Source organism: Quercus lobata, chromosome 5 (genome assembly GCF_001633185.2).
Source record: "Quercus lobata isolate SW786 chromosome 5, ValleyOak3.0 Primary Assembly, whole genome shotgun sequence".
Classification (NCBI taxonomy): domain Eukaryota; kingdom Viridiplantae; phylum Streptophyta; class Magnoliopsida; order Fagales; family Fagaceae; genus Quercus; species Quercus lobata.
In genome coordinates, this window is record NC_044908.1 from 1964416 (window position 1) to 1977541 (window position 13126).

The 13126-nt window shown below is 34.6% G+C and overlaps 1 protein-coding gene across 2 annotated transcripts; it reads right to left on the bottom strand.

Moving 5' to 3' along the window:
* Positions 1-292: 292 nt before the first annotated feature.
* Positions 293-3038, bottom strand: LOC115989037 (17.4 kDa class III heat shock protein). Of its 2 annotated transcripts, none has more exons than XM_031112687.1 (3): positions 2881-3038; positions 1747-1983; positions 293-774 (listed from the first exon to the last, which is right to left on the bottom strand). In XM_031112687.1, exons 2-3 carry the CDS (start codon positions 1948-1950, stop codon positions 517-519), a joined length of 462 nt encoding a protein of 153 aa, XP_030968547.1. In that variant the 5' UTR covers positions 1951-1983; positions 2881-3038; the 3' UTR covers positions 293-516. The 2 variants fall into 2 exon arrangements, with proteins under 2 accessions (XP_030968547.1, XP_030968548.1); XM_031112688.1 differs by lacking the exon at positions 2881-3038 and adding an exon at positions 2432-2812.
* Between the last annotated feature and the right edge of the window lie 10088 nt (positions 3039-13126).

Sequence of the window (13126 nt, forward strand, 5' to 3'; positions counted from 1 at the left end):
AACATGACTTATAATAAAAAATGTTTTAAGTGAGAGGCTTTTCTTTAGGTATATTTAGACTGAAACTTTCATCCTCTCACAAGTTCACTAAGGATCCACACATTCAAAATGGATGAGAAATTCTAGTTGATTAGGCTATGTCAGCTACTATGTTTTGGTCAACTAGTAATTACAAGTCATACTGAACTCCAACAGAGGCTTCTAAATAATTTCTACATCCTCAGTGCCTTGCAGACATTGTTTGTCCCTAGTGTCAACTTCAATTTATCATATCCAAGGCGGTCTCAAACAGTGATCATAAAAGACATAAAAATAACATTACATGAATCAAAACACTACACCATTTACTACATAAAGTAGTAGGAAGATACACAGGAATTTTTTGACATGCGCATTCAAATAACAACCAACTTGATGCCTAAACTAAAACCTATCTACAACATGGTGGTGACACAAATTAGAAGCCTAGAAACTCATTACTCCCACTTTGTCTTTCCCATCCTCCCCAAATCTATTTTAGGAAATGGCAACTTCAACAGTTTTGGACTTGGGTGGTGGAGGAAGCTTCTCAACAACCACAGTCAAAACCCCATTTTCGCATTTGGCTGTAATGGCTGACACATTAGCATTTTCGGGCAATCTGAACTTTCTCAGAAGCTTTTTTGGTGCTCTTCTCTCAAGCCTGAGGTACTTGCAACCTTCTTCTTCTCCATCTTCACGTTTTCGCTTTCCACCACTCCTGATCACGAGAGTGTTCTCATCTTCAACCATCACCTGCAACAAAGTAAAAAGAAGACTTTAGGCAGAGCTTCCCAAATATATATCATTTGCACAACATTTAGACAGTTTAGTTTGCTACTAAAGTCTTCAGTATGACATACATATTCAGGCTTCATAAAGACCAAAAGGCTTGGGAGAGAAATGATAAATTTTAACCGGTTTGGTAGAGCATTTTAGCAACTCATTTTCAATTTTTAAACAACATTACACATATTTCTATATATTTTTTCACCCACACGTATTCAAAATACTACAAACAACGTTACTTAAACTCTTCTACCAAACGGGCCCAAGTCTCCCATAGCCATTTCCAAAATATGTGTCATTTCTAGCTAAATCTTAATTATTTGCAAATACCAAAAATTCATTAAATCCATCAAACATAAAATTCCTAGACAAGTTTCATGACCTACAGCCTCGCTCAATATACATATGAAGTTCTCTTGTATCATAAAGGATAGTACAAGGGATCCTCTCCCTCAAATTTTTGAAAGAAAAAAGCGCCATTTCACATCAAAGATTTAACTTTTTATGAATATATAGATATACATGATCCTAATTTATCGAAAATCAGAGAGCATTCCTAATCGCGCAGAATGAGTATTTAAATCACATAAAATTAAGTACACCTATAGATTCATGAAAAAATCACATCATATCAAGTATACCTATAGATTCATGAAAAATCAAATCTTCTACATGAAATGGACCATATCCATATCAAAACAAATTGGATGTGCATCATCAGTAGATGCTGTATCAAATTTTTGCACCTAACTAGAAACAAACCATTCTCTTCTTCTTCAAATCAAAAATGGATGTGCAATTATCACTACAAGCTCTCTCAACCTTGTACCTCCTCTTCATCAAATTCCACAAACTTCTAAATCCAACCAAACCATTCAAGCACACAATATTGTAAAATAAAACATTGGCAATGTAGGAAGGTGGGAAAGATAGACACACCTGAATATCAGACTTGGACAGACCAGGCACGTCCATGAAGAAAATGTACTCCTTGGGAGTGTCCAAAATGTCAACTGGAATGCTCAACACACCCTTGTTCTCATTGGACTCGTGTTCCTGCGAAGGAAACATCAATTTCTCAAAGCTCTCCGGGAAATTGAACAGGTGGTTCACCAAGTCCCCATTGATCCCAGCACGGCTCATTTTTTCCAATTCTTAGCAACACACACGAATGCTCTGTGAATTTCAACAAACACAGCAACAAGCATTAGCAACTAACAGCAACAAGAGCAATACTACAAATTTTACTACATAAAATGATTTGTCAAAATATTGTTGATGTGACACTAATTACATTCATTTGCACATTAATTTGGAAACTATTTATGGTAAAATTGACATAGCTTAGCATTATCCATCAACTACACAATATTCAAAAGCCTTGACCAGAAACTCCAAACAACCCATTTGCAACAAACCGTCAGAAAAATGCAACAGTAAAAATAATCACGTTGAGAGAAAAAAGGAGAGTGAAGCAAAACGAAAGCGAAGGGCTTAATTGTTAAATTTCAATCGTGCATAAATCAAACAAGCCTAGGGATAGCTTAAACTGTACGTCTTCCGGGTTAAGAACTCTGTTTGTTTCACGAGAAATTGGCAAAGTAAAGTGAAGGAAAATGGTTACCAGTAAATATAATAGCCACAAAACATTAATCGATAGCCTTAACCCAGAAACTACAACTAACCCACTTGCGCAAAACTTCGAAAAAGAGCGATGGCGTAGTGAAATCCCACTGACCCAGTAAGGAAAGTATAAATTTTTCTAAGAATTACAAGCTGATGCTCTGCTTGTTTCTCGGGAAAAAAAATGCAGAGAGAGAGTGTGTGTAGCAAAATGCTAACTAGTAAAGGGTGTTAGCATTTCGTTTCGTTTCTTTTATGATGACCCACAAAAGTTTAGTGATTGATTAAGCATTAAAGTGTTCAAGATCAAGAAGGTAGTACTCTGTTTGTTTCTCGAGAAAACAGTAAAAGAAAGTGAAGAAAAAACTGTTCACAAATAAAATGAACTGACCCACCTAGAAGAAAGGAAGAGAAGAGAAGAGAAGAGAAAATGAAAACCGGATGCTTTACCTGATAAAGGCCAAATGGGTCTTTCGGATTTGCGCGGGAAAACACTGATAAAGCTGTGACTCACTGATTGTTCGCCGAGAAAAATGTGGGAAATGTTTATATAGAAAATACAGAGAAAAACAGAGGAAAGTTCGAGAGGGACAACCGAATGGTCTGGAAAAATCTTGGCCCTTGGAGAAGCCTGATGCTTACACTTGTACGCCTCTAGGATGGTGTGGGACCCTCTTATCGTTTTATTTTTTGTCGATGTGACTTATCACATTATTATTATTATTATTTTTTGTTTTAAGAATGGATAGTATTTCAAGGAAAAATTGTAAAATGTTTCCATTTTTTAAATTTAATTTTAATAAAATCAAGTTCAGCGTAAAACTGCATATTACTAAAATTGAGTTCTAGGTATAATTTTAGGGAAACTTGACATTAGGTAAAATATGCATAGAATTTAATATTGTTAATTTTTTTTATTTTTTGGTAAACTAATATTGCCAATGTTGAGTTCTACCTATATACATAGAATTTGACATTGCTAATGTTGAGTTCCACCTATAATTTGATTTTGTTAAAATCGAGTTTAAAATACTGGGACATTTTTGCTAAATAGTTTCAAAAAGAGGCATTTTGCTGAATAGTTTGTAAATTATGGATAAATATCCATTTTTCTCTAGTATTTCAAATGCATTCTATCCTTAATTTCTTATTATCAAACTAAAATATTAATTAATTTTTAAAATTATTAGGTTAAGATACCAATCAATTTTTGGTGTAAGTCTGAATTGAACCTTAATTATCTTATTTGAAGATGACAAACTTATCAACTACTCAAGTACCAACAAGAATAAAGTTACAGACAATATTTTCATAATAAATTTTCAACAAAAATTAAGTAGCAAACTGTTAATGATAGGTCAAAAAATTATGTAAGTAATAAATACTAATAACAACTTACCACTTAGATTTTGTTGTAAAAAATGTTGTCTATGTAGCATCACCCTTAGCACCACTGTGTTATCCTTGGCACGCAATTTATTTTTTTTATAGCTCGAAGCCTTCAATAAACTTATATCCATAACAAAAGTAAGAAAATCAAATTATAACAGTATACAAAGTCTTAAAGATTCATCAATGTCTTGCTCGATCAATTTTTTACGGGCAAGCTCTAATCCATGTTGACCAATCTCTATCAATTTCTATGTCAACTAAACTTGCAATAATGTCCTGTTCAAATGCCCCATCCCAATTAGCCTCCTCAGGTCCTAGTCTTGCTTCATCTTCATTAGCCGCAACACCATCGTCCTTCAAGTCCAAGTTTTCCAATCCACATTTACAACTACAAGCTATTATAATTACACATAAGATTATAAATTTAAAAGTTACACTACCTTTATTTTTAAATTAGTAACATAAATATAAAACAACAAAAGGATCGGAATGCTTTTGGTAATCTTCAATAGTACAAGCTATTAGTTCTTGTAGAAATGCTTCAACTGTTCAACCTCATCAATGGTTAAAAATGGAGATTCCTCCTCTTTAATATCCATGCAACAATGAAGCTGAAATCTTCAAAATCAATAGGATCATAATTTCGACCCAACCAATAATTCCTATAAGAAAAATACAATTTACATTTATCATTAAAAAAAATTTTTAAGCAATAAATAATAAGTTCATGAGAAGTGAAATTAGCATACCTTTGTTGCAACCTTAAATTGTAATGAACATACAGTCATACACAACATCATTAAGCCTTTTTGTAATCCAATCTATTTCTTCTTGGAGTGCAAAGTGTTCAAATACACTCGAACTACATTGACTCAACACAGAAATGGAGTAGCTTTTTTTTTGGAGATTTGGTGCACTACTTCCACATCAAGACCACTATTAATCTATATACAAATTTTGAATATAAGTTTAAATTTCACAGCTAAATATTATAATGAATTAAAGTTGAACTAATTTAAATAAGTCAAAGTTAAAATGTATTACCAAGGAGCATTTGATTACGATCACATGTTAAAGATTAAAGTCCAAAATCTCCCTCGACCTTTTTACACAATTTCATGATTTGGTGCACGACCAAAAGAATATTTCTGTAAGATCTGAGACGGTAAGTATATGCTTTTCGTTGACAATACCATGTTGGTTGCTAGGATTAATCTAAAAATCTAGCTACATGAAGACTTTTATGAAGTTGAGTATCCCAAAAAGCATTATGAATTTTTAGATAGGGTTATACATTTTTCTTCTTTCTTTGAAATCTTCTTAACATCTCCTCCCTAACCTTAGAATAAAATGTTTTATTCATGTAAATATTCCATCTTCTTGCAAATTTTGGTTTTAACAATTTTAGCTGATTTTTTTAGGGAATACAAACCAAAAAAAAAAAAAAAAAAACTTTATTTTCTTTCCTATTGAAAATATTAGCAAAAAAAAAAAAAAAAAAAAATACATTAAAAATTCTGCATTTTTTTATTAAAAAAAAATATTCTGTGTGGGAGGACTTTTGTCTCGACTCCCAATCAGGTATTGTTCGCTTTGGGATGGGCAAAAATCGACTTACGTCCCACCCGCACGAATTTGCTGAATCCCATATCGGGGAGAGACGCTTCTCACTCATGCTTTATAATAAGCCTTTGGCCCATACCTTAGGCCAAAAGCTTATAAGGCATGAGTGAGAGGCTTCTCTCCCCGATGTGGGATTGAGCAAATTTATGCGGGTGAGACGTAGGTCGATCCTTATCCATCCCAAAAAGAACAATACCTAATTGGGGGCCGAGACAAAAGTCCTCCAACAAAAAAGCGCATTTTGGGGTTTAAGGGGAAACCCCCATGTTCCCCCTTCGTAGATTCATGTGTGACCCGAATGAGTGCACTACCATAGCATGAGGTAGCAGTTTTTGAGATTGCTCTACTTCACATGTGTAGTAGTGGTACATTCATCCTTAAGCCAAAAACTTATAAGGTATGAGTAGGAGGTGTCTCTCCCCTTTTTACTGGAGGACTTTCGTCCCGACCCCCAATCAGGTATTGTTTGCTTTAGGATGGGTAAGGATTGACCTACGTCTCACCTGCACGAATTTGCTCAATCCCACTTCAAGGAAAGACGCCTTCCACTCATGCCTTATAAGCCTTTTTGTGGGAGGACTTTCGTCTTGGCCCCCAATCAGGTATTGTTCGCTTTGGGATGGGCAATGATCGACCTACGTCCCACCCATACAAATTTGCTCAATTCCACATTGGGAAAAGACGCCTCCCATTCATACTTTATAAGCCTTAGGCCTAATGATGAATGTACCACTATTACACATGTGAAGTAGAGCAAGTCTCAAAAACTGATACCTCATGCTGTGGTAGTACACTCCTTCAGGTCACACATGAACCTACGAAGGGGGAAGGTGGAGGTTTCCCCTTAAACCCCAAAGGGCCCCTCCTTAATAATATTTCAAGTTTATGGCGTCTCCTCAATGATGATAGCTCATTAACATTAAGGTAGAAATCACATTTTCGTCTCTATATTTTTAGGCGATTCTCATTTTGGTCTCCAGATTTTATTTTTTCCACTTTTAGTCCATATTTTGAAAAACGATTCTCATTTTGGTTACTGTCGTTACATCAGAGATAGAAAATGCACACATAAGAGCACTCCCATCAGGTGTGTTAAATGTGCCAAATGCTAGCATTTGGCACATTTAACACACCAAACACAAAAACAAGCCCCCATCAGTCGTTCTAAATGTCAAAAAATTTAGAACATGTCTACAGTACCGTCTCAAATATGAGACGGTACGGACAACAATGCCATTACTGTTTGGCTTTATTTAATTCATTTTTTCTCTCTCCTCCATCAGTTGTCTCTCTCCGGCTCTCTGTCTGCAACCCATCTCTCTCTCTCTCTCTCTCTCACTGGCTCTTTCTCTCAGACCACCATCATCATCACTACCCGATCGGTGAACAGACCCAACCATCATCATTATCATCACTCGATCACTCCACACCCAGCCACCATCATCACTCACCCTGATCGGCGAACAGACCCATTCAAGCCGAAACCCACTCAATCCGAACACCCAGCCACCATCATCACCCACCCCGATCGGTGAACAGACCCATTCAAGTAGAAACCCACTCAATCCGAACACCTAGCCACCATCATCACCCACCCCGACGGCGAACAGACCCATTGAAGTTGTCGAGACCGTCGCCTCGTCACTTCAGGGCCATGGAGACGTGGGTTTTGACGAAGCCAGCGGCGCCGGTGATGAGGACGGTGAGGCCGGAGTCGAAGTGACGGTGAGTCGAGCGAGTGACATGGCGCTCCCAGTCGGAGTCGCCATAGGAGCCAAGAGATCGGCGAGGGTTGGAGCCTTGGAGAAGAGAGAAGGAACAAGTACACCAAAAAAAAAAAAAAGAGAAGGAAAAAGAAGCAGAGACCAGAGAGAGAAAAAAAGACAAAAACGGAGAGAAAAAAAGACATTTATGGGTTGTGTTTTTTTTTTTTTTTGAGGTGCCGGTGGTGGCCGTTGGTGATGATGGTGATAGGGATAGGGAGGGGGAAGTAATATATTATTTTAATGTGTAGTGAATATTATTTTAATGTATAGAATTGAAGTATAGAACATCTGATAAACGATATGTTGTAAAATGATGTGCTAAAATGATAAAGTGATTTTTTGATGTGTCAAAATGACATTTTTTTTTAGAGAGCCAATGAGAATGCTCTAACAAACGGTAAAATAAAAAAATAAAAAAAATTAAAATTTTTTATTTTATTTTAAAATAAAATAAAATTTTAGTTATCAATAATTTTAAAATAAAAATATTAAAAATTTTAGTTAAAAATAATTATTCTTCATGTTCTTCCTCCAAGAACATGGTTGCCCAAAAAATAAGAAATTCAAGATTTTCTTCTCTTTTATTTTATTTTCTTAGCATCCAAACAAGCAAATACATATACAAACCAAGATCAAACTCAAATACTCTGACACAATCAACTAACAAAACCCAAAACACCATCTCAATCGAAAACCCCCAAATCACAGTCTCGCAACTCAAAGCCCTAATCCAATCCCAATCCAAAACCAAACCCTCTCCACCAACCAAAACTTCCTCTTATCCAAAACCCCAGCCGATCTTCTCAATTTCACGAACATGGCGAACCCCAACGCCATCCTCTCGTCCCTCAACCTCGCGTATGGCTCCATCGTCTTCCTCACCTACGACGACGAGCGCAACGTTTCGGGCCCGAGGAATTTCAACCCGGCCGACTCGTTCAGGCAGAAGATGACCATGGACGACTTAATCGCGAAGCAAGTGAGGGTCACGTGCCAGGAGAACCCGCATTGCGGGCTCGTGTCCTTTGATTGCGATTCTGCGCACGCTTTCCAGCATTACATGAATGAAATGCTGGCGTTTGGCGTGAAGTGATGTGGGTTCAATACGGTACCGTTTCGGAGACCGGAAAAGTCGAGGTGGACTTCATCTATGAGCCTCCGCAGCAAGGGACTGAGGAGAATTTGGCTATACTCCGAGACCCAGATGAGGAAAAACTTGTGGAAGCCATTAACAAAACCCAGAGGGAGTGAGTGACTGAAAATTATCTGTTTATGGTTGAATATAAATATATTTGTGTATAATTATTTGTTTTGTATATATATATATATATATATATATTTATATTTAAGTAATTAGATTTAAACCCAGATGGTCACCGTGGTCCTCTGAGATCTGATCTTCTCTCTCTCAAAACCCAAAACCCAGATAGTCACCGTGGTTTGATCTGGCTAACTCATAATCGTGTTTTGAGTTTTGTTAGTTGATTGTGTTATCTAAGTTTGATCATCGATTTTTATATGTTTTTGCTTGTTTGAATGCTAAGAAAATGAAATAAAAGCGAAGAACATAATTCTTTAGTATACAGCTCCTAATCTACAATTGAAAATATTAACTACAAAAAAGATCATTCTTATCTGATTAAAATCATTATAGAAGGAAAAAAGAATAATTCTTTATAAAATTTAGCTTTCTGCATCAAATAGGGAAATAAACACCAAACAACAAATTTATTTTTAAAAAACAACAAAGCTTCTATGAGGAATTCCATAAAACGCACTCTAAAATTTTCTAGATTTAGCCTATCAACTACTCAAAACACATAGATTTTACAAATATATATATTGGGCAGTGTTGGTGTAGTAGCTAAAGGTCTTATAAGCCAAGGATGACTGATTTGCATTAACATGCGGGGGAAAATATGTCATTCTAAATACAAAATTCCTAAGAAGAGTCAACATAAATGAGGTGCAAGAAACTGAGATCCTATAAAACATGTAATTGTGTGCCAGGTATTAAGTATAATTATCTAAAATTCAAAAACATCGCAAGTTTATATAAATGAACCATTACGAATTTTGAACGTGTATAAATACCAAGCTTAAGTGCCCGTTTGGTTCGGCTTTTTGAGCCCAAAATGCGCGTTTTGAAAAACGCTCAACCAATTTTTACGTTTGGTAAACTCAAAACGCAACTTTTTTATAAAAGTTGCGTTTTGAGCATTGAGAAAAAACTGAGTAGAGTGCCCGTTTGGTTCGGCTTTTTGAGCCCAAAATGCGCGTTTTGAAAAACGCTCAACCAATTTTTACGTTTGGTAAACTCAAAACGCAACTTTTTTATAAAAGTTGCGTTTTGAGCATTGAGAAAAAACTGAGTAGAAACGCGGAAGGATTATGGACCCCTGAGGGTCCATAAATGAAAACGCGCAGAGCACGTTTTGTATATTACCGTTGCAAATCCGAAAATTACCGAAATACCCATCAGTCTCTCACGCCCTCATCTCTCATCTGTGTCTTTTTCCTTCATCTTCTTCCTCTTCATCTTCCTCTGCTTCTTCACCAGTCTACCCCCACAATCAACAAAACCCATTTCACCTTTGATATTCCGAACACAAAATCAACAAAACCAAACCAAAAATAACTCAAAATCAACACAAAAACAACTTAAAATAAACTCAAATCCGGAAAACCCATCCCAAACCCAACTCAAAATCAACCCAAAATCCATAGAAAAAAAAAACCCAAAATCCCAAAATCCTTATCTTCAGCTTCAATCATCTTCATCTTCATCTTCATCATCATCATCATCATCATCTTCTTCTCTGAAGTGTGAAAAAAAAAAGAATAAAGGATGAGTTCTGGCGTTGGTGACGATGGTTCCGATGTGTTCCGATTTGAAGTGCTAAGAGGAAAAAAAAAAAAGAAGCAGATGGTGTTCTGGACCGAAGTGCTAAGAGGAAAAAAAAAAAAAAAGAAGAAGAAGCAGATGTGTTCTGGACCGAAGTGCTAAGAGGCAAAAAAGAAAAAAGAAAAGAAAGAAAGAAGAAGAAGAAGAAGAAGAAGCAGATGGTTTCTGACCGAAGTACTAAGAGGCCAAAAAAAAAAAAAGAAAGAAGAAGAAGCAGATGGTGTTGGACCGAAGTGCTAAGGCCAAAAAAAAAAAAAAAAAAAAGGAAAGAGAGCTAGGAATGTTCTGGACTGAGAAGATGGGAGAGGAAAGAAGGAAAAAGGAAAAGAAAAGAGAGTGTGGTTGGTTACGTGGGTGGATGAGAAAAAAAGAGGAGAAAAAAAAAAAAAAAAGAAGTAGAGCCACGTGTGTGGAGAGAAAAAAAAGGGAGAAAAAAGAAATTATACCATAATATTTTCACAATATTTTTACAATAAATTTTAAGGTAGACTATTATTAGCTAATATTGATGAGAAAAAAATAATTTTTTTAGAAAGAGAAAAAAATAATTTTAATAGTATGTTAAAATTAAAATTACTATCAATTTTTATCACAATATTTTTACAATACTTTCACAATAAATCTTAAGTGGTAGATTATTATTAGCTAATATTGGTAAGAAAAAAATAATTTTTTTAGAAAGAGAAAAATTGATTTAAGTATGATGAAGTAATTGATTTAAGTATGAAACAAACTCACATAAAAAAAAAAAATTTTGAAATAAATTTCCTTATATATACATTGTCTTTTTTGGTCATTTATCCCTCAAAAAGCCACTTTTATCAGTTTTTACCAAACACTCAGCTTTTTCATTATGCACTTTTTAACAGCTTTTACCAAACACTCAGCTTTTTGAAACTCCACTTTTTACATTATGCACTTTTACAAAACTCCACTTTTTTATTATGCACTTTTTCTAAAAGCTGAACCAAACTCACCCAAATTTAACAACATAAAGAAATATTTTATGCTCTATTTTGTATATAATAATTCAACAAAATAAAACATAATGGTTATAGGTAATTTACTACAATAGCAACTCAAACATTACAAACACTAGTGGGAAAAATGCAAGAGACGACAAACCATATATAAAAAGACCATTTGAAATTGAAACTCTCATTTACAAAGACATCACCAATCATAACTGAAATCCCTTAAGTCAAGAAAACTTAATCTTTGGCGTAGATTGAAATCTAAAACCATCTTAGGTTATATGCAAGGTTTGTTGCAAGAGGATCATAGATTAGTTTGTGAACAAAGCAAAAGTGCTTTTGGCTTTTAGTCAATTTTTGCTCTGCCTAAAGCAATTCAATGCCTTAGTTTTTTGGCTTTAGAAATTTCCAGGTTTTGCCATGTGGTGTGGCACATAGAGATGAAAGGGCTCTCTACAATCTTCTAGGGAAGACTCTTTCCCATACATTTGATCATTTTGCAATTAACTAATTTGGCCTAAAGTATAATGAACAATATAAAATGAAATTTTAGAATAAAAGCAACATTATAATTTTATCAAACAGTTTGTAAGCATGTAACTAAAATGTAGTTACCATTACCATTAGAACAATATTTTTAACATAAAGACCATCAATTACATACAGTTGGGTTGATGTTTGGGTAGGAAATGCCTAAGAAGTTCTTGGAGGACTGTTGTTTATTCATCTGAAATTGTGGTGCAACACTATCTGCAATAAGTAAGCACATCATCACATAGCTATGGAAAAAAAAAATGTTTACATGTTATGTAATATTACCAATTGCATCACATTTGGTTCATAATTCATTTTATCCACCATGCTGATATCTTCTAGACTTTATCCTTCTAAACTTTTGTTCAAATTCATTGTTGATAAATGAATAAATCATTTATATTTATCACGATATGGGGTGGGGAAAATCGAACCCAAACATCACATATTAAGTCGAAGAGGGATTCAATTGTGCATTTTTCGTCTTTGATGTAATGGTAGGGACTAAACGAGAATCGTTTTTCAAGATAGGGACTAAAAGCTATAAAAATAAAATTTGGGGACCAAAGTAGAAATCGTCTGAAAATGTGATTTTCGCCTAATATTAAACCAAGACATCAATTGGTTTTTAGTATAGGCAGAGATCGAATCTCAAATCTATTATTCGACTACAAAAAACTTTTACCAATTAAGTTAACTAAAACCTCTTTCTCAAAAAAAAAAAAAAAAGTTAACTAAAACCTACTCCAAAAGGGAACTTTAATTAATAATAATAGACTTTCTAAATTAAAACTCTATAAAATTAATTGATAAGTGAAATATTCTGACAAAGATCCTAATTAATTGATACTTACTATATAAAAAGGCTATAATTTGAAGAGGAAAACATGAAGAGAAATATAAATTGGAGGCTATAGGATCAAGGAAATATTAACCTAAAATTTAATATTCCCAAAACTACATTACACTATCGAAAATTAACAAAGTATAAAAATTAAAGCGTATATTCTATCCTAGATCAATTGTTAGAAGTCCCTCAAAAAAAAAAAAAAAAAAAAAAATGATCAATTGTTAGAACTCTCTATTAGCTCGATGCTTGAATCCCATAACTGCTCATGCAAACCTGATTGGAGCATTGCTGGGAGAATGCATGACATCAATGTTTTTTTTCAAGAAGTAACTTTGTTTTAATTTGTTCTCCTTTTTCTTGTATAACTAGATCAACCAATATGATTGCCGATTCTATTACTGATTGGGCTGGTTCTTGTAACAAAGAAGGCCCATTACATCTTTCCTTTCTCCCACCTTCGGATTTATGGGCTGAAATTAAGGAGATATGCTCCTTTACTCTTTCGTATAATACAATATTTTATTAATTAAAGAAAAAAAAAAAAAAAAAAAAAAAAAAAAAAAAAAAAAAAAACAGCCACATTGAATCAAATTGGGTGGCTCAGCTATGCTGTAAGATTCTTAGTAGTTTGCAATAACAAACGAGCCTTGTC

What these genes read in the sequence shown, in the direction of transcription:
- LOC115989037 (XM_031112687.1), bottom strand. Translation starts at nt 1,950, where the DNA reads ATGAGCCGTGCTGGGATCAATGGGGACTTGGTGAACCACCTGTTCAAT. An exon ending in TGTCCAAGTCTGATATTCAG is followed by an intron (nt 775 to 1,746) that starts GTGTGTCTATCT and finishes ACTTTGTTGCAG; the next exon opens with GTGATGGTTGAAGATGAGAA.